This window comes from Nipponia nippon, unplaced genomic scaffold, assembly GCF_047370975.1.
Source record: "Nipponia nippon isolate SJK-2023a ecotype South Korea unplaced genomic scaffold, ASM4737097v1 scaffold_19, whole genome shotgun sequence".
Classification (NCBI taxonomy): domain Eukaryota; kingdom Metazoa; phylum Chordata; class Aves; order Pelecaniformes; family Threskiornithidae; genus Nipponia; species Nipponia nippon.
In genome coordinates this window covers 7,411,149-7,432,667 of record NW_028262335.1, presented here as the reverse complement: position 1 = coordinate 7,432,667, position 21,519 = coordinate 7,411,149, and the positions used below count along the sequence as shown (strand labels likewise).

The 21,519-nt window shown below is 39.3% G+C and overlaps 3 protein-coding genes across 12 annotated transcripts in view; 1 reads left to right on the top strand and 2 right to left on the bottom strand.

The window, feature by feature from the left end:
• SKI (SKI proto-oncogene) overlaps positions 1-5,756 on the bottom strand; it is a 154,131-nt gene extending 148,375 nt beyond the window's left edge. The window contains exons 1-2 of one of the 2 annotated variants that reach the window (XM_087755561.1): positions 5,687-5,756; positions 39-209 (exon numbers count right to left, since the gene is read on the bottom strand). The gene's annotated coding sequence lies outside the window, so the exon portion shown is untranslated. Of the gene's footprint in view, positions 1-38; positions 213-5,686 lie in introns of those variants that run through there. The other variant, XM_087755562.1, reaches the window with a different exon arrangement.
• FAAP20 (FA core complex associated protein 20) lies at positions 1,003-6,664 on the top strand. 3 transcript variants are annotated; one of them, XR_015704346.1, is made up of 5 exons: positions 1,003-1,155; positions 2,960-3,107; positions 3,799-4,424; positions 5,807-6,012; positions 6,526-6,664. XR_015704346.1 is itself a non-coding variant. In XM_087755582.1 (4 exons), the coding sequence occupies exons 1-4, from the start codon at positions 1,052-1,054 to the stop codon at positions 5,877-5,879; spliced, it is 951 nt and encodes a 316-aa protein (XP_087611708.1). In that variant the 5' UTR covers positions 1,003-1,051; the 3' UTR covers positions 5,880-6,353. The 3 variants fall into 3 exon arrangements, 2 of the variants coding, with proteins under 2 accessions (XP_087611708.1, XP_087611709.1); XM_087755582.1 differs by lacking the exon at positions 6,526-6,664 and having other exon boundaries at positions 5,807-6,353; XM_087755583.1 differs by lacking the exon at positions 6,526-6,664 and having other exon boundaries at positions 1,022-1,658; positions 5,807-6,353.
• Positions 6,665-9,938: 3,274 nt separating this feature from the next.
• Positions 9,939-21,519, bottom strand: part of PRKCZ (protein kinase C zeta) — a 68,946-nt gene continuing 57,365 nt past the window's right edge. For all 7 annotated transcript variants that reach the window (XM_087755565.1, XM_087755566.1, XM_009460879.2 and 4 more), the window contains 2 exons: positions 12,786-12,901; positions 9,939-10,076 (listed from right to left, as the gene is read on the bottom strand). In XM_087755565.1, the coding sequence (XP_087611691.1) occupies positions 9,989-10,076; positions 12,786-12,901 (204 nt within the window). In that variant the 3' untranslated portion in view covers positions 9,939-9,988. The remainder of the gene's footprint in view (positions 10,077-12,785; positions 12,902-21,519) is intronic.

Below are 21,519 nucleotides of genomic sequence, written 5' to 3'. Positions count from 1 at the left end.
TTCTCATATTGATTGTGAACAATTAAATCAGCAGTTACCTTCTGCTCCTTTTATCTACTCTTGGAGAATTATGAAGTATGTCATCATTTCTCTAATATGTCTGTTTTTGAAAAGGCTGCAGCCTGCTTAGTGTGTCTATCCATTTCAAAAATTACCAGTGATGGCTCCGCTCTAACAAGGGCTTTATTTCAAGTCACCCAGCAACATTCCTGCCAAGAAAGACAAACTGCATCACTTCAACAGATCCTTTCCTGAAAGAGACATTAGATCAAAGATGCACTCCCCATCTACTTTACTATTGGGATTAACAATCTTTGGCTTCAGCCTTACACTGCAGTGAACAGATCCTGGGTACAAGTACAAAAACCAGTTGAGCGACGACGAGAACTGAGCCCGCCGCCATTTTGTCCCACTCGACCAAAGCCCAGAACGTTCTGCCCTCCCCGGCTGGCCCAGCCCGAGGACTACCCGATAACCCTCAGCGACCCTACACAAACGGGGCTCGCTGCCTTGCCGCGGCGGCCGCTCCCCATCCAAGCCCCGCATACACCAAAACGCTAAAAATACGTAAAGTTTAAGGAGTACAGGTAATACAAAAAGGACGGCTTTCGAGGCAGACAGGCCCCTAGCAGCTGAGGTACTACGGGCCCCGTCCAGCTCAGGGCGGCGCTGACCGCAGCGGAGGGGCCGGGGAAGGGCGGGTTTCCCCTCAGGCCGCGGCCGGCGGCCGCCCGCTGCCCTCCCGCCGCGCCGTTCGGCCAGGGCGGCTCTGAGGGGCGGAGCGGGAGCTGGCGGCGGCGCGGCCGGCCCGCCCAGAGGCCCTGCCCTGGCAGCGAGCCAGCCGGCAGGAGGAGGAGGAGGAGGAGGAGGAGGAGGAGGAAGAGGAAGAGCCGGCGGCCGGCTCCGCCCGCGCCGTGCGCCGGGGAGGCGAGGGGAGCTCTGAGGCGGCGCCGTTCCCGCCCAGGCGCGCGCAGCACCGCCCCTCGGCGCCGCCCGCCCGGAGCGGCGCTGCAGGAGGAGGCCGCGGCGGGGCGGGCCCCGCGCCTCAGCCATGTCTCAGGAAGGAGCCGCCAAGCTGCGCCTGAAGGCCAGGAAGGCGCCGCCAGCCTGCAGCCGGGAGCCCAGCCCTGGCCGGGAGTCCCCCCGGCGGCGCCAGTGAGTCCGGGCCGGGTGGGGGAATGGCTCCCTCGGAGGAGCCGGAGCAGCGCTGCCTCAGCCGCCCCGAGGCTTCCCCGCCGGGGCCCGGGCGGCCGCTGGAGGCCGGAGGGCCTCGCCCCAGGCGGGCCGGGGTCGGGCCGCAGCCGCTCCCGCCTGTGCCCGGCCCCTCAGACGAGGGACCGCCCTGCCCTCCGTCGGCGCCCGTGCCGTAAAGATGCAGCTGGGTCTTCAAACGCACCTGCGACCCGAAGCCTCGCGTAGTCGCGCCCCTAGGGCGTTGCTGATTGTGTTAAAGGCTACTTCATAAAACACCGCCTGCAGCACCTTTACAAAATTGAGAAGGCAACTGCAAAACAAAGCGCACTGGGCCCTGTGCCTTCTGCACGCTCTTTGGCACAGGATAGCACCAGCAAGGACGGGGCCCATGAGAAATGTTAACGTATGAAAATTAAGGTTTGTTTTCTTCAAAAGAAGAAAATCCTGTTTTTTCCAGCCCTCAGGTAAGGGAGGATTGAAGAAAGGCTGGGTGAAGAGGCAGTGAGTGGTTCAGTTCTTGTTTCAGCCTGTTAGGATGAGCAAGCACGCCATCAGCTGTGCCCCTTCCAAAAACAGGCTTCGAAAGGCCGATTGCTCCGCTTTTTGAGGGCTTGTAAGACTTCTCTCTAGTTTCTTCTCAGTGCAGTGTCATTCCTGGACAGTGACTCAAGAAAATGCATCAGTAAGGAGTGGGAACACTGGAAATAGTATTCTGACATTAACAATCTATCCTTCTCTTGAAATTGTCTTTATACAGAATTTCTAGTATAAAAACCTTTTAATGCTTACTTTGTAGTTAAACCTTCCTAATGCCTTCCTTCCTAGGATGGATTTGATCCAGTTGTTCAGAAGGATAATCGGTAATTTCAAATGGCAGTATGGGAATGGCCAAGCACACGTGAGAACCAATGCAATTGCCATCTTCAGGGCAAACACTCCAATGATTTCTGTGCTCAGCAGGTGTCAAGTTGGGTATTTGAGAAGAAAAAACAGTGGCTACACTTAACTGTTCCACTTGGAAGTGAAGACAGTAATAAATACCTACATCTCATTTGTTACAAGTAGAAAGCATGGCTTTTAGACGTTCTTTTAAAAAAACTGGATAATTTTTTGATAGCTGTACAAGTTACGTAAGTCACGGTAGACTGTAAAAATTAGTTTGCAGGCTAAATAGTGTCTCGTGTTCTAGAAAAATCTTGCTGTAAGCTAGATGGAGGTTCGCTTGGTAAACAAATAGTATAAGCAGCTAAATCTTTTTTCCTCCACAGGCTGTCTTGCCTCTCTTTTAAACTCAAAAATCTGCATTTGCATACTTGCACCTACTGACAAATGCTTTTTACCTGCCTGTTTGTGGGTTGACACAGCAAAGTTGTCAAATATTATTCTTGGTTTAGCACATATACCGCTACTCGATCAAGAGAAAATAGGTAAGAATGGAGTTTTATGTTGTACAAATGAAAAAGTTATACATATTTTAAATCATAAAATCCCTACCTTGTGCTTAGCTGCTAACAAAAGGAAAGGGGCCACCACAGTTAGCCATTGAACTGGGCTGAAAGAGGCTGATGCACTGTCAGCTGCTGGAAGTGTTTAATTTTAAAACTTTTGCTTTGATAAATCACAGTTAAGGACAGCTACATTTTTTGAAACATCAGTGTTACAGGAAGAGTAAATCAAGTTAATTAAGAGGCGAACAATAGCAATGCAGAGTATTTTCTTCCCTTGCTCCCACCCTCAAACTATTGGACTGTCTCTCTCTTTACAGGACATTGGCTGACAGATGTTCCTGGTTTGAAAAAGACGACTTAAATGAGTGTGAAAAAACATGGATTTTGTTACTGAAAGACATCAGTCAAGATTTACAATGCACAAGTGGGCAAACAGTGCCCAGTTTTCCAGAGTTCTTTGGAAAGGTAGCGTGCTGTATCCTTGTTGTTTGCGCTTTGTGTGCTGCTTACAATAGCGATGGTCTGAATGATGTTAGCAGGGGAAATAATCTGAAATAGCTTTTAAACAGATGTTGGTTTTCAGCTCTTTAGTCGCTACATACAGTGGTGTGACTAAGCATTGTGCTGCAGGTAGTATAAGGACAACTTACGAGCCGCTTTTTTTTCAGTATGGCAAATTCTTTGGACCGTTTTGCTGAAAAGGGGTAACCTGTGTGAGAGGCTGCTCATAAGCACTAGCATCTCCCTAACGGGATGGAGCTGGAAAAGGCAAACTAATGAGGTTAATTACACAGAAACAACCATTACATTGCTCCCATAGCATTAGGCAGTGTCATAACACAAACACCACAGGCCTCCTAAAGTAGATTTTTTTCCCCTGAACAGCAGTAGGTTGTTTTTATCATCCTTAGTCTCCATGGGTCATATTAAAAGAGTACCCTATTGTATCAATTTATAAATGTTAAGGGAATACACATATTGCATAAACTCCAGGAAGTTCTTGATTGCTTTACAAGCACTGGAGATGGATGTAAATAAAATGTTCTTTTCTTCAGTGTAATTTAGCCTTCTCAGTATTTGTAATATGTTCAGCCTTGGTTTTATGTACTGATTGAACTGCATTTGTTTGAAGACGTTGTGTATGTGTGTGTCATAGAGTTCTGAGGAAGAGAGTCTACAAAAACAAGAAGTCTTTACAATTGGAGTGAAAGACTTTCAGTGGGTATCGTTCCCATCTTTTTGCAAAGAAAAATGTCTAAAACCAAAGGATCTTAGCTCCCATCAGCTAACACAGAGCCAGATTGACCATTTACATCAAGGATGGGGCCAAGCAGATAAACTGAAAAGTTTACCTTCTACAGCTGAGGAAACATCCTGCATAACTATTAAAGATCACGCCAAAAATATGGTTGGGGAAGACACAAAAGGTATTTCAGAACCGGATGCAAGTCCTAAATCATGTAAACTCACTCAACACAGAAGTTCTACACACCACTTGGCATCGTCACAAAGCTCTGCAAAAGCTTTTAGCTTTCAACAGCACTGCAGAGGGACTGTACAGAACAGCAGGGAAAACAGAAAAGAAAATTATAGGGAAGAGCCTCAAATACAAACACATCAAGGCAATATTTCATTTGGGGAGGCCAGATATGTGCCTGCAGAAAAGAAGCCACCTCTTGCGAGTGTACCTGGAACTGAAAGCTGCAAGAAGACCGAAAATCAGAGTGAAGGATCTTCAACTCTTGACAGTTGTCCGATGTGTCTGATTCATTTTGGTGGAACGTAAGTTGTTTTGTTTTTTTTTTAAGTAACTTCACAGTATACAAAACTCAAAATAGTTCTGGATGCATTCTCTATATACAAAATAATGAAAAGAGACAAAACTTCTACTGTAAAGTACTTTTTAAACGTCAGAATTACCTACTTGTAATTCAGTTTAGAAGTTCATAATTACCAGATTATACTGGTTGAAAAAGAAAGCCAAGTTTGAGCTCTCTGGTAAACCTTGCTAGTGTATGCAGAATTAGCGTTTTTAAATACGTGAGTCTGAAAAGACTTTTTTGTGGCATTTGTATCATAACCCAAAAACCATTCCAGTGCAGCATTCTTGATAGTTCAAAGCTAACTTTAGAGCTAGATGGATTAATCTCGTACCTGACACTTTCTCTTCGAGATCTAGACTTCACTGTTACAGCTATATTGGTACCTGTTCAGTAAGTACCTGGATGCCTTTGGCTGAGCAACTGTGCTCTTCATTTTAGATTTAGCTTTCAAAGTATGGGCAAGATGGAAGGGAGCTTATTTTCCTTAGGCAAGCCCTGATTAGTGCAACTAAATGAGACTTCAGTCCTCTGTTGCTGTCAGGCTACCTTTATAAAAAAAATAAACCCTCCCAGGAATTGAATATCTACTCTACAGTAAGAATTATGTTGTCTCTTGACCTTAACACCACTTAATAGTATTTAGGCTGTCATAGTTGCTGGAAACATGGTTTTGAACAGGTCCTCAAACACTGTGAGATTTACTGGCTGCAACTTTTTGTTTCATTTGGAGGCTGAACAAGGAGACAAAAGAATGGCTTCATTCATATTTACAAAATTGTTGTCATTATATAAAAATAATTAGACAGAAAGGCTAAACATACTTCAGGTCTTCAGTTCTGTGCTACTGGTAACTCTGTGCTGATTAGGATTAGTTTCAATTGTTACAGAAGCCATTTTACAAACAATTATTGTAATGAGGGCAGCGGGGAGGGTCAGCTCATAGTCACAGAAATGGCCCTCCAAAAAAGGAAACTAAAAGCAGACATAGAAAGCATCCTTCCTCTATCAGAAATCTCTTGTATCCTCGAGTTGGAGCTGGATGTGGAAAAAGGTAATGATTTTCTATCCTGTACCAATAGCCTCATGTTTCCAAGGACAGCATTACTTGTCCTGACCATATGGAGTGTGAGCATTGTTTTCCAGTAAATGACATTATCAAACTATCTAGCAGTAGGTAACAGCAACTACAAGAGTTTGTGGCAGATTGGGGGAATGACTTACCCATTAAGCTACTAGAACACTTCTGCGATTGCTTAGGAAATGAGAGAGTGAAGGTGAAGAATAGTGTAAATAAAAGGATTTGACTTTGTTTCTCACTGAAGAAATTCTCTGTACTTGCAGACTGTCACAACTGGATATTGACGGCCATCTTGCTAGGTGTCTGTCTGAAAGTGCAGACGATGTCATGTGGTAAATCCAGAAGAACGAACAGCAAAGGAACAAGGCCAAGGATGAACCTTTCTCAAAGGAAAAGGAAAAATGTGTCAAGGAAGCACGTCCTTGTCTCAAACTTGCTTAAGGATCACAAACCAACAACTCAATAGAAGGTCAAGTGCCACCTGCCTGTTTGGGGCCATTTTATTTTAAATCCTCTCAAATGCATGTACAGTAGTTCTGGTTCTGAAAATGGTGCTATAGGATGTCCCAGAGACCCCCAGGGAAATCAGTCTTGGCACTCCTGCAATCTGGGTACTTCTGAAAAAATGTACTATTGTAAATCCCTGAAGAACCTGTTTTGTCTGATACACCATAGTTGTTCTGAATCTCTAAGTGTAGAAGAAAACAGCTGAACAAAAGATAACTATTATTTAATCTAATCCAAAAGTTTACTGACCTCTTTTGCTTCTAAACAGGTAATCTGTGAAAATAAGATTAAAAAGTCACTCAAGCTTAGCATTTTTCATTACTTTAATATCTAAGTAAGAACTTACACGATTGTACAGTTGATTCTGTGAGTATATCTATGTTAAAAGAAAACACAACCCAGACCAAGTAAAGGGGGTGTTTGGTTTTTTATCTTTCTGAAGGAACACAGCTGAATTCATAACCTTACTTTGTAGGTTTCTAAGTCAGCATCCACTGGATCAACATGACCAGTCTCAAGGAACTAGGCTCCAGAAAGAACATTTCTCCTTCCAGTTTCACAAGATTTAATACAGTCAGTCAGCCAGAACAGCTGCTTTTTCTCTCAGCTCCAACCCTCCCCCTTAGAAACCATCAATGTTTGAGAATGAAGAACACCTGAGAGTTTGTTTTGGCTAGAAGATATTCAGAAGACTCATCTACTATTTTGGTAACTTCTTAATAGTAGCAGGTAAACATTTTGTAAGCTTGAGGAAAGCAACCTTTTCCATGAATGACAGTAAGTGACATTTAGTGATAGTTTAGCAACAACAAATGGAAGGGATGAAGTAACCCAGAGCAGGTTGTTCATTCCCCCCAAGTACAGTTAATTGTTTACTGCTCAGGGTACCCTGTTCATACAGCACACCATGGCTCCAGTCACAGCCTTCCACTGCGAGGGAGTTTCTTGTCAAAGGGCCATACGCGAGGGTAGTACAGTTGTGCCTGTTTCAGCTATTTTGATCACAACTGCCTTCACATACAGTGAAGAGTGCAACTCAGATTAACAAACTTCAGTATCTGAATGGTTTTCTCTCTCAGCAAACCCCTGCCCTGGACCTCAAAAACGTACAGTTCAGGTGCGATCCAAAGATACAGAATAAACATAGAATACAGTATCAAAATACAGGAAGAACCCTATAGATTTAATTTACAATGGGGTCTCTTTAAAAAGTATAAGCTGGACATAGCTCAGTTTACTGATAAATAATAACAGTCTATTAACTTTTTCATTAAAGTCTTTAATAGATGTGCAAGAATATAAATGATCTTAGCTGTTATGGATTAGTATACCATCTTCTGCACAATTAAAACTGGTCAGCAAAGATCCCAACTAATTAATTATACAAAACTACAAGAACATATTTACTGTTTTACAATCATTAAATTAGCTAGAATTTTTATTTACTATTTCAAATAAGACAACTATATATCATTACCAGATCCATTTGTAATATATTAGGATTTTTTTCCCAAACCACACATTTAATTACATCCTTCATTTTCTTTTATTTATAAAACAAGTACTTTATATAAAAAATTTCCCCTTCATCATGAACAGAACATTATTCAAACACTTGCACATGAGCAACCAAACTTGTATCCAGCAAACTATTTGGCAACACAGCAACATTGTAAATGCCTGTAAAGTTTTAAATAAAATCAAGTAGTCTTTACAATGTTTAGCAAATGTGTCTCTGTTCTTCCTTCCCTCCCTCCCTCCCAAAATGTTCTGAAACCTAGAAAAAAGGTTTAAAAAAAAAACCCCAACCCACACTTCTAATATTTCCATTTAAAGTCCTATGCCCTGGCATGTCAAAGGACAGCTTAATCTGTCATATTTCCATTCATGAGCTGCCTGCAGTCACTCTGATAACTATTGATTAGTTTTATTACCAGGGGAGTTGAAAACACTGAAAGCAACATTATTCAGGGTAAATAAAGTAATTGCCAGGGAGAAGGGAAAAAAGGAGTAATTAAAAAAATGTCAGATTATGTTTAAAACGTAAATGTTTCCTTTAGTAGATAATAAAGTATCTAAAGTCCAGGCATTTGAGGCAAGTACTTCTTACTGGTTAAATTATTTAATGCTGATTAAAACACATTTTGCTTAATACGAAAAGCTACAGTCCAACGGAGAGAAACCCACAACTTAAATCTGAATGGGATTAATATAACTAAATAACCACAGGTCTGCATAATTGTGGCTAATGAGGGGATACAAAATGTAGATTGTTAATCAATGATTAATTGAAAATTTTAAACAATGTTTTGGCAGTCTCGTCCTAGCACCTCATGACTTGGATGTGAATCCGAAAGATGTCATGTTCAGCACCTAATGCAATGCTGTACCCTGAGAAAACCATATGTTAATGTAAAGAAAGTGAGAGCGTTGCAATTTATCCTGCATTTTGCACCAAATTAGGTGAGATGTCATGGCACAGGGTTTCTCATTTTTTCCTTCCCACATAGGTTTTTTCCTATCTCTACAGCCCACACAATATAGTGAAACCAAAACCTAGCAAAAAGAAATACAGCCTCTGCTGTTGTTACTCCGAGAGGCGGGTAAATCTTCACAAGCATCTGAAGGTTCAGATAGCAATGCACACTTACTAATTCTCAAATGTAGCGACATGAGCTTTTCTAAGCTGATAAATTGTTAACTTTTTTGATGTAATATATCCTTTCCCTGCCCCCCCCCCTTTCCACGAGAAGGGATTTGATAGTTATCTTTTGCTTTATCCAATTTCTTAGGTATTCATTTTTCTTCCATTAAAAAAATTTACTACTTTGATGCAAATCATTTTACCAAAACATCCCATTCTCTTAAGCAGAATGATTAGTTGTTAATATACATTGAGTAATTGTAAGCAGACAGTTTATCATAAGTAGGAGGTGTGCTTTATCAGGAAAATGTATTGTATATTATGGTAGTTCTAGATTTACTATTTAAACTTTAAGGCTATGCTTTATTACGCTTTTGCTCTATTTCTGAATATTTGTATTGTTGATAAAAATACTTTTCAAAAATCTAATATACAACACAACATCATTGTAGGTGTAGGCACTGCTTAAGTATTTTCAGAAATCCTTTGTGTGCAAATTTAGTTTCCTTCAATCTATACAATTTGGTAAATTTGGAGCTTAAAACAACAGATTTTGAAACTAATACTGTAAATTCTAATTTGGAATTAATATTGCTGAGTCACTATTTCAAATTCTATAAAGATGCAAATGAACATTAGGCTGCAGCTGTGAACTGTATGTTTCACATGTAAATGGTTACTTAGTATTAACAAGCAGAACTTACCAGGTTTAAGAATGTTCCAAATATGTAATAATTCTTCAATGCAGTTTATCCATTTAGGCACTTAAATCTTGTACCCAAATTTATGTTTTGATTGCTAATAAAACACAACTCCTTTTAAATATATCTGAGACGTTTAGACAGGTACCACTTGTGAAAAAAGGCATCAAAAATAAGCTTCAACACCACCGTAATATATTTTATTCTTCAGGATGTTACACTGTAATATTCTTCAATTGGTAGCTCATTGCATCAAATGTTTGTAGAAAGTGTGTAGATCTCAAAGTCGTTCAGAATCTCCTTTTCCAGGGATGCAATGAACGTTTCAGTCCTTCATGAAACAGGCACAAAATGCAAATTCCTTCATTAATGAAGCCAGTTGTGTCAGTGCCCAGAACTTAAGAATCACTAAGTGGCAGAAGACACCCACCAAAATCATTATTCTCTTCTTTGATTTTCAGCAGCAATTTTTTTTTTTAAATCATTGGTCTCCATCCAAAATCTTAACAGTTCCCCAGCCTCGCATGCATATACTGTAGTTAAGGATAAATTTAAAGGTCATTCACATTGTCCACAACGAAGATGTCACTCCTTCATACCGTTTCTTCTGTTGACAGCAACAATGGATTAATATATTCAAATCCTTCAAATTCTGACTGATCTATTCGCTTTATTATATCTCTGAAAAACAAATAAAAAGCATTTTTAGTTTTATCAATTGCAAATACTATTTTTGTCGCTGTACTTTTTCTTCAAATAGTAACAAAATACCATACAGAAACGTATGCATACGAAGTTGTGCAGAAGCAAGAATAAATGGGGAGAAAAGTAAGTCTCTGAACATACAAATACTTAACACTAAAGCGATATGACTGGAAATTTTGAAACATCTGATAAAAAGTTTCTTCTGCCCTTCCAGTTAGGCAACACGCATACTTAAGAGGGCCCAAAAAGAAGCATATAATAAATGACTGTTGTTTTATAATACCAATTTACAAATAAAGACATTTTGCTGCCAGCAAGGGCTGCTAATGTTATATGTAAGATAAATACTATGAAAGAGTCAAGCACAAAGCTAACAGTTTTTAAAAAATACATATTGTATGCACAGGAAATCCAAGGAAAGACTTATAATGGATGTATATAAAAGAGACAGAATTTCTTCTAAGATGTGTTGTTCAAAACTCCCCACTATAGCTGCGCATACACTCGTAGCAGTGATTTTGTCACCAAGCAGAACCTGTAAAGCACAACTATGCCTTGCAATTCTTCGGTGTCACACAGAAACAATGACTGAAGCACTTCACACTTCGGTTTCCACTCAGCTATGCACTTCATATATGCTGGACTCTTGAGAAGGAGAGAATAGGTTGTGGACTATGCATATATAGGTAACACTTCTACAAAATTCAAGCTTGAGCACCTAGGCACACCAATATCCACAGTGAAATCTCCAAATACGTGATTACATGTGGGCGAACAGCTGCTACCCCAGAGTGCAGCAAGAGAAAAACCCTGCAAGCGTGAATTTCGTGCCACTGGAGTAGGCTCAACAGATTGCTAGTTACAGCGTTCAGTTTCACAATCACAAACTTAATCAATGTAACATTTATTTGTACAAATAAAAACTCCCTGACCAACCAGCTAATCCTGGGGGCTGACCTAGCATTAGCAGGCACTTATGAAAGAGGCTTTGAAACTGTATTGTCTGTCTTTCAGAGCAGTTTAGCTTTCTTGTATAGCAACAAAGAGGGAAAACTGATAGAAGCGCATAGGCTGGAACGTGACCATCTCGCGCCTTTAATTATGAAAGCCTTTGGGGAGTATGCAGCAGCCTCTGCTTGCCAACATGGCATCCAACTATACGCAGTACTTCAGACAGTATCTAAGAAGGTAGAAATCATAAATCCATTATTAAAATCCCAGTTCCAAAAGCAATACTTTAGAATCAGCTTTATTAATCATCTGATCAGACCCAAATATTCCCTCTAGAACACCATCCATCAGTAGCTTTACAGGCTTCAGTTAGAAATTGTAAAGAATGCAAAGCACTGGAAATTCGTGAAACACTTTCTTCAAACATGAAACCAACGAACAGGACAACAGGCTGAAAACATTTGGAAAAGAATGCATCACAGTTTTCAGCAGAGGACACCTAGGCAGACAAGGAAAACCAAACATAGATAAATGAAATATACTGGCAAAATATAAGTGTATAACATGCAAGCAAATCTTTGCTGCTCTCTCCCAGAGTAAAGATCCCCGAAAAATCCTAGCTGCACAGATTTCAGGATTCTGAGTCTTAGAACTCAAAATCTCCTTTGATTCATTCTTCTTCTGTATCAAAGCGCTAAATAAGCAGCAGAAAGTGTCTTCGTATTTTTGATAGAATAGCACACAAATTTCAAAACAAGACACACATCACTATGCTCTTTAATGAGAAACAATATTGTAAAGCTCTTAAAAAGGTGTATTCTATCTAGGTGCCATCTGGCATTAGCGCCACACACTCAAGCCTCAAAAGAAAAATGCACCTTGGAAAGAAAAAAAATGCGCCCCCCCAACAGTTGCATTCCTCAGCAATGAGACACTGCGATTCTCACACCGGTGTGGTTTGCCCCCCCCCGCCCCCCCCTCGGCTCCCGTAACGCATTCATCGTCAGACACGTGCTAAAGGCTTCACACGCAAATGAAGTCAGCCAGACTTTCTTCTCCGACATTTTCCCGCCAGTGCATAGAGCTTCCTCTTCTTTTTCCAAAGCAAGTTAAACTTCCAATTTTAAATTTTTACGCTTCGGTAAACCCTCAAAACTGTGTACAATTATTCTCTTAGAGTTTGGGCAAGCTAAGTCTCCCATCTAACTCCCACACCTATAGCCTGTCTTCTTACCTGCCACCTTGTATCTGAAGGAACTTTCTTCCTTTGTGTACAGTAATCACTCCTCAGCCTTCGAATTCCTTTATTAAAGCACGCTTTCTCATCACACAAAATTTTTCCATAGCACATTTAAACAGCTTTCTGTAAGATTTTCCTGCTATCTCGAGCTTATCCCGAGACCCAAGGAGTTGTGCGTCAGTTGTTTCTCCCGAGTACAGAAATGCAAGCTGCCTGGGTCAGGAATCAAACTTCCATCTCTGCTTTCAGCGCCAAGCACAAGCTCAACAGCAAATCAATACTGTATTCTGAACTTTTGTTAGAATTAGGCAGTCTCCTAATATATAAGTATGGTAAGTTATGCAAGATATGTAGGATACAAAGAATTTCAAATTTACTTTAAAACTTGACTATGTTCTAATGATAAATACATAGTCTCTTCTTAGTAATTTTCAAGTAATTTATAAATTCATTTCTTAATATGCAGTTGTATTTGAGGAAAAAGAAAAACATACTCATCATCTGGGGTTAGCTGCACAGGTTCGCTGGTGAACTGTGTATCAAAGTTATCCAAACCATAATCATCTGTGATCTGAGGCTGAAATGGAGGGGTTGCTTGCTTCTTTTCCAGCTAAGAAAAAAAAAATATAATGAGGGAGGGGAAAAATTAAAATATTGAATATTTGCAAGATCCCCTAAGAATATCAACATACATTGGCTCTAGAGTACATGCACAGAAAAGTCACTATATTGAGTTTAATATTGGTGGAAGACAAACACATTAAATACAATCTGACACTAAGTTTTAGACTAGTAGATTTTGACACTAAATGGTATACGCTCATCCTGCTTGTCCTATTGCTGTATTTTAAAAACAAAAACTTCAGTGATTAATCAGAAATTAATAAAATTTTAAGACTATAGAAAAAGCTGTTTCCCAAGTCTCTTGCCTATATTTTAAGAAAAAACATTGTTGCTATATACATCTGGCTCAACAGTTTTTAAACTGAGAACATACTCCAGAAGCTTTCCATTCAAGCCAGGATGCTTTCCCAGAATATAATTCATTTTTCCCTTTTATAAGCTCCTCTAAAGTTGCCTCTTGTAAAGGCAGCCGCTTACATTACATCAAATCAACATAACCAGACTTGTTTGTTAATGTTAATACCAGCACAGAACAAAAGTAAGCAATATTCATGTCCCGATCAATCACTAGCCACATGGGTAAGCAATCATTAAAAGCAAGTAGTGCTAATCAACAAAATAGCTAAAGCAGCCCGGAATTTTATTCTGCAATTAAAATTTAACCAGGAATACATTCACATACAATATTTCCCGCTACAGGAACTAGAAACCCGTATTTATCTTCCTCACCAGGGACAGTCAGTAAAACACGAGATTGGGGTTTTTTTTTTTTACTCAAATAATGCTGTTGCAGTCCTTAAGAACCTTTTCTCGCTTGCTGTACCAGCAGCATGTTCAACACTATCTATAGCCTTCTGATTAAGGCAAATCCCTACTACCCTCCGGAGTCATTAGATCGCTTTGATCACAGGTTTGAGAGACACAGGAGCTGGTGACAGATTAAGTGTTATTATTTGTTTAAGTCCCTACCCATGGCAGTTCCAAAGAAGGTGCAAGAACAACTCCACCTTTTTAAGCTTCTTTTCAAGTAGTCATAGTTCCAGGCCAGTGGAAATCACAGATAGGAGTGTTAACTTTTGGAAGCTGGTGGAAGCCTGAGCAACAGATCCAGCTGATATACTGGTTTCCAGTACATCAAAACCAGTCAATAATCATGTTTTGCCATTTTGCATGGCCAGCTAAGTTCTCGCCAGATAAATCACTTTTTACCACAAATGACAAGTAATAGCACTATGTTTTCTACATGTTACATCTATCACATTACCAAGTCTCCCAGTTGAAATATTATAAAGTATCTTAAAACACAATAAACCAATGGAGCTCTTGTAGAATTGATTATGGATTATTCAAATTGATTTATGCTTATCACATTTTTCCTGAAGTTACTAATTATACGCTACTCACTTTTGTGAACAATCCTCTTCGTCATGACTTGCAATTTCACACTGCACCCTAATATAAATACCATTTAACAAACCAAAGAAAGCTCTCTTCTGCTTCACAAAGAGAAAGAGGGAAGAAAAAAAAAAATCTGAAGTGCAACATATTACTTCAGTTGGTGCTTGAACTCGCTGGCTACTAATCAGCATTAGCGGCCTCTCTCCTGTCCAGTGTCTGGGGAACACCCAAACCAGTTCTTTTACGTGCTAAGCAGACCATGCAACAGCCAAGTGACAGCTGCTGCTCAATTCCTTCGTACGAGCAAACAAGCTACTTCAAAGCATTATATTCTGGAAAATCAGTCATAGGCAAACAATACTGCTTAACGTCAAAGGAACTTAAAAACCAGTGTGAACTGAACTGCGTTGATAGCACACAACCAAACAGCTAATTTTTCAAACGCTTTTTAGTCCAACTAGAAATCCACGGCATGTCGAAGACATCACGTTGCTTAACACAAATGATTTCAGTTAAGTTTGTTCTACAAACATCTGTGTGTTTTATGGAAAGATGGTTGACCAAATAGTGATGTCCATAGTTGTCAATATGCTGAGGTAATGCCTTATACTAAAAATCTGTAATTCAGGGTGGAATATGACAAAGGTAACAAGCAATGCATTAACGCTAGAGGAGAATTACGTATGAAAAAGCATAACGTTTTAGAAAGTGTAAACTGTACCTTTAGGCATTTCTAATGCCTCACTAGTTAGAAATAGTAAGAAAACCAAAATGTCTGTGTGCTACAATAAGCAATGACAGAAAAATAGTAGAATTAAAAACAATTACTAGTATCTTTCATTCTAAAGAATCATCATATTCACTAAGCATTAAAGAAGAAAATATCATTCACTGAAATTGAAAATTAGCTCACAAATTGACACTGAAAATTCATAAAATCATAGAATATCTCAAATTGGAAGGGAGCCATAAGGATCACCGAGTCCAAAATCACAAGCAACCAATTAAGTTTTCCTGAATACTCTAGATTTACTCGATATTGCATGGCCATTTGGCCTCAGAAAACCTATTTATTTAAAGAAGCTACTTCAATGACTTTGGACACTCACCTGGATTGGACTGAAATTAGTACTTTAGAAATAAGCAACCTTGAGTTCTGTCCTTGGCTTTCCCAAATCCCACACAATACTGACCGCAATACTTCCAGAGTGCTCACATCCAACATCCTACACCTCCTCCGCCTCCTCTCCCACGAGCACATGTCCATCTCTCTGCTTTTTTTTTTTTTTTTTTGGGGGGGGGGGGGGCTACTCAAGAAACATAGGTTGTTGACCATCAACTAAGACGAGTGTCCTGATTAGACAGCTGCTTTTGAGAGACAGAACAGATAAAAGCTGAATTCCCCTGTCTTCCCCCACTAGGGAACCAAATTGGTCTCATCTACCAAGATGTTTCATGTGTCACATGAAACAGAATGTAGTGTCTGTGAGATCTACCTGCCTTCAAAATAAGCAAAACCTGATGAAACGGCTCAAAAGTTATTAGGGTCATAACTGGCCAAGGCACAGTACAGTGTAGAAGTCCCTCTTCCTTCACAATTACATTAACAATACCATTGCTGTAATACAAGCATTTGAAGGGAGTTCCAGTAAACCTTTCAAACGGAGGCTCCATCTGATTTAATGGAATCGAGGCTAGTTTTAACCTATACACAGTCACAGAAGCGTCACCAATTTCCCTTTCACAGCCTATAATCTTTCCTTCATAGCTCAATATCGAATACTCAGGAGGTATCACTGGAAGTTTAGTTCCCAAGCCATATACAATGTCATATATTCCAAAGAGTAAGACATATGCATCAATACAGTAAAAGGCAGGGAGATAAATCAGACATTTTCAACTTGCCATTCAAAAAGTTTAATTGAAGAACTTTAAATGGCTAAATCCTACAAACCAACTGGCTTATATATTTACTTTCATACCAGTGAACTCCCAGGCGTAAACACCAAGTCTTAGGAATTTGGAGGATCAGGCACAATTGCAACACATTCACCTTGGGAGTGCTGCGAGAAACATTAAGATTGCCCAGAAAATTCACCTTTGTCTCCAAAATGTCAATGCTTATTATTTATTTTTTTAAATATTTGATTGAATCAACTAATTTTTCTATTCAAAAATTCTGCCATTGACTCTCATGCTCCAAAATTATTTTAGGACCCAACTGCGTCACTTCTTGTTAGCCACACATCAGACTGCGAAAACGTCGTTTCATTAGAAACCCAGCCTCGAAAGGATAACCAGCATGCTAGTTACAGAGCAAGGCACGGCAAATGATTAAACTGGCAATGCAATATACCACCTCAATGAAGATGCTGGCATATATTGCTTCATAAAACATGCTTTTTTTATCAATTGTAGTTCTACGTTTTTTATAATTATTTATAGGTGCTACTAAATTTTGTATATTTTGTGAAAAGAAGGCAACTCTTGCAGCAACACTTCAAGAGCGGTTATTGAATGTTAAAGAAAGTGAAAATTTTAATTTGGCCCCAGATTGCCAATTTAGCAATTGTTATAATCATAACTGTTATACATAATAGATAACCATATATTTTCACAATTCTTCTATTTATGTCCATCTAAAATGCCAATTCTGCAAACCGTTTGCTTAATTAGTATGCTGCATTCATACAAAGTTCCTTTAATTTCAGGAAGCTCTGACTACGTACGCTAATCTTGAACCCATAAAGGGATTCAAGTCATTACTTTGCCTGTGGAAGAAAGTGATAGAAAAGCTTGAGATAAGAATGCAAAAAAAAAAATTGCGTGAATCCTGTTTTTCAGTGTTGTCACATCTCTCTCTCAACATCCTTTCTGAATAACGCTTACAACATTTGTCAGCACTGCTATTTTGAGTGGAGCTTTCGAGCGACATGCTTTGCTTCCATAGCTGTTTGAAATGGTCTAACAAAACACTAGGGATTTCTTATGTATGATACAGTTAGGAATCTGTTTTTCCCATTTAACATTAGTGAATTAAACATTAATTAGAAGAACAAAGGAAAACTTAAGGTCAATAAATCCAGGCTTCCAATACTAAGAGAGTGTGCTTGTCACTATTGTATGGCTTTTTTGTTCAATGTGTCACCTAAACAGAAATTACAGGACCTTAAAGAGGATCAGCATCCCACTGTTACAGGCTTTGTCCAGAAAAATCTCACAGAGCTATCAGAAGAGAGGTACGAAACTTCGCGCATGGGTCCCCTTGCAGTAGAGGGGGTGAACGCTCAGGCAGAGCTGAAGGTGAGACAGCAGATGGAAGGAAGGACAGCTGTAAATTCTGGGTGACAGAATCACTCGGAGGCACCTACGAATGCCTGGCGTAACTTATGATCGGTGATGTTCCTGTTCCTGCTGGAGGGAAGCCTTTGGCCAGAGCATAAAGGGACAAAGATGCCATAGCAACAGTTTATTTTTCTCCCCTCAAAAAAAAAAAAAATCAGTGCGGCTTAAAGATATGAACACATACTGTCAACCAGAATACTTGTGTAACAGAGTTTACACTGTAATATTAATGATGCTCAAACTTCCAGATAGGCCACAGACTATTTCACAAATACATTGCCTCCACAAAATCAAGAGCTTAGCCTTCCCCAATTATAGCAAGTCAGACTATGTAATTACTAAGCTTAATAACTTCAAGATACTTCTTAAATTCCTTGACAATTCAGTATAAAACTTAAATTTAACCTAGTGGAAAACTGTGGTTTTATGTATGGGCAGGAACGATGTTTTCAGGGCGAGTGAGAATAACATTTCAAATTATGTTTTGTAACTCATTCACCACTGAAAATTTTCCTTTTGGTAACGATACCAATAGGCATGCAATTGACTGAAGAATAAATTGCTAATTATTTCAGAATGAAGTTCTGGTTAAATGAATTCTTCCTGCCTTCTCTGAATTGTGGAGATTTTTTTTTTTTTATCATAGGAAGTATAATCCACTTACATTCCCTGTGTTATATTAAGGAATTTATCACCACAGAAGTTTTTACTTAAAAACTGTGGTTAAAATAAAACATGTGACAGAATTTTCTGACCATTATTTTTGAGCTATGCATCTATAGAATCTATATCAATATTCACACTACAGGGCATAAAATTGACCACTATGTGAATCAGAAGGAAGTTAGTTATCTGTATGAGAAACATGGTAGGCTAGGAGCATTTGGAACCATTTTTACCTTCCTCTGAAGCTGCTGGTATTGGCTTTGCCAGAGACAGGCTATCAGACTCGATCATTATTCTGATCTGTTAGGGCCTACGTGGTACATACAGTTTGGGTTAGCCTTGCCGGCCACTGGAGGTCACCGTTCCTCTAGAGAAATATCAGATAGAAAACCAACATTCAAAACTCCCCTGGAAGAGACCTAGTGACACTCATGGAAAACTGAAAATCACAATTTGTTTTCATGCAACACATCCTCAGCGATAACAATAGTAAATGACAAAGCAACAAGCCTGTTTTAATATATGGTTTTGTATGGAGATTGAACTTCCTTACAAAGTTTTGTTTTCGATAGTTTTCATGTAAAAATTAAAGTACATTAATCAGGCTATTAGCCAGCCACTACAAGCCTTTTGCTGGGAAAGCAGCAGTCTTCTCTTTGCTTCACAATTTTAGTACCAGTTGTAATATTTAATTTTTTGAAACGTTGTTTGGTATCTGCTCATGCAAAAGCAAACCCCAACTTTCTGTTAATGTTCATTACTGTGAAGCTGCCAGTAAGGCAAGATCCATTTTAAAGAAACGGCATCTCTGCAGTTTGCACTGTGTCTGCCTTCTCTTCCACTGATTAAAGCTAACCTGTCTCATCAGCCACGCCGAACATAACTTTTCCTTCTGAGATTTAAACAATTCACCACACTGTTTAGGTTTCCGTTAATTTCCTACACTAGTTATTTCCAGCAATCTACCAGCAATTTCCAGACTTTTTCTACTTTTGAGCCAAATGCAAACTAAAGCACCCTAGCAATAAAAAAAAAAAATCTCCTATAGATACACATCCTCACCCCCTCCTTTTTTTTTTTTTAAATTAGTGAATTTCCACCACAGACACAGGTTAAAACTTCTCATTTGGACATCTGTCTCGCCAAGTTACAATATTTACTTTGGTTTATGGAAAGTACTAAATTTTCTGCAGTGAGAAATTTCATATTTTCATGTTGACATATTGAGCCTTCTTTGGTCCCAGTTCCGAGTACAGGAAATTCCATAACAAATTCAGAGATCATGAGGGTCACCTGGTATCACCGATAATTAGCAGGTTACACAGCCAGATCATTTGGTAATCTCTCTTCTGAGGTGAGAAAGGAAATGTACACTTTCAATTCAGACCCCCATACTGTTTCAGTAACGCTTTTGTTACACTTTCTGCTTTTATAGTATATATCTATTTTGCTACAAACCAAGAGTGATTAATCTGTCCCGGCATCTGTGCTTTATTATTCAGGGTGCCTAGGAAGAAAGACAACTCTGTAAGGAATCTAGCCCTTTAATCTGTAGGGAGGTAACAGGGATTTTCCTGGCTACATTTCAGAAAAGGCTGAACTCTCGTACTCCCTTATTTAGGCTGGTTTTTTTCCCTACAGATCCAAATCATAGCCCTGCTTCCTTTCAAGAAATAGTATCTGCTTCGGTGCGGCCCAACAAACGTGGAACTGCCATGAAAGCATTTCCAACACAGCAGTGGTTTTTCACTGCAGGCGTAAGAGATGGTGACAAGAAGATGGAGCAATTTCATACTTTTCTGCAGAGGACAGAAAACTAGCTTATTTTCCTATCATTACTTAAAGGAGTATTATCACAGGCAAGATCACCCCATTTGTATGATTTTACAGTTGTGAAAACACATTCAGTAAAATGTATACAAGATAAACAGCTTGCATAGATTTTAACCAAAATTAAATTAAAAATAGCTCCAAAACCTTTTGATAAGCCACCTCAATTAGGGATCTTTCTAGTTCTGTCTCACTTCATTCCTGGCTTAAATTCCATCCTTACGGTATTCACATCTGGATCACTTTCATCATATCCTATCAGCAATTACAACAAATTCAGTAAAATACATTTTTACAGTGATTGATGGTACTTCAACCATCTGCTTAACTGCAGTTCAGTGTTTTATTGTCCATTAAATGAAGAGAAAGGAGATTAAAATAATGTTGTTTAACTTCAGTAGAAAGACAAAGTTAATAAGATAACTGAATTTCCAAATATAATAATACAGGGCAATAGTAATAACATTTCAAAAGCCCTCAAAGCTATAAGAAAATGTAATGTTTATGATGAGTAAATTTAAACAGTTTTGTTGTAATAAAAAAAAAAGTAATGTATGTTTTGCCAGAACTCCTGTAGAATGAAGGATGTGGAAAGACATCTACGATCTTTGAATCTGATAAACTGATCCAAAACCTGCACACACACACACCCCCAGTGTAAGTAAAGATCTTTTTGGTCCAGCCTTCCAAGTCTAGAGGTAGCGGTCTTAAGTAAGAGATGTGGTTAATTGTTATCCAAGAACAGCTCTGATGCAGAAAGCCTTGCTCTCTTTTCTAGATTTATTCTTGACCAGAGGCTGTTTGTCCTGTGAATTCATGGTGTACTCGGCCACCTTTCTCCCTGCCTCCAACTTTTTCCCAGGTCTGGGTGGAACACACTGAAAAGAGGGATCTTCTACACCAAGATCTGCAAATTCTCTTAAAGTTCTTGCAGATCCTTCATACTCTTGACTTGTCTAACGCTGACTAGTATTAAATTTCATTAATAACCTTTTGCAGACTTTTTCTGAAGAAGGTTCTCAGCTACAATGAGGAATGCACGACTCCTATCACGCCTGTACGTTATGAAGTTAACTGCATTTTGCAGAGGCCTCTGTGCTGCCGCACACCAGTAACACCGACACCGAGCTATCAAGGCCCTGTGTCATTCACGGCCATTCTCCCCAGAACAGGCCAAGTAAAACGGGCGAATTGCACATCTTTCACCACCATTCAATGTAAGATTTTTCTTAATCTTCCTGGTCATTCTTATGGACTGTATATAAATTATTGTCACTTTCAAGATAAAATTGTTCAAAATGGAAACAGTAGATTTTTCTCATTTAAAACTGAAGTTTATACAAACTGTATTGGCTCCCAAATTCT

What these genes read in the sequence shown, in the direction of transcription:
- FAAP20 (XM_087755582.1), top strand. Translation starts at nt 1,052, where the DNA reads ATGTCTCAGGAAGGAGCCGCCAAGCTGCGCCTGAAGGCCAGGAAGGCG. An exon ending in GAGTCCCCCCGGCGGCGCCA is followed by an intron (nt 1,156 to 2,959) that starts GTGAGTCCGGGC and finishes CTCTCTTTACAG; the next exon opens with GACATTGGCTGACAGATGTT. An exon ending in CTGATTCATTTTGGTGGAAC is followed by an intron (nt 4,425 to 5,806) that starts GTAAGTTGTTTT and finishes CTGTACTTGCAG; the next exon opens with ACTGTCACAACTGGATATTG.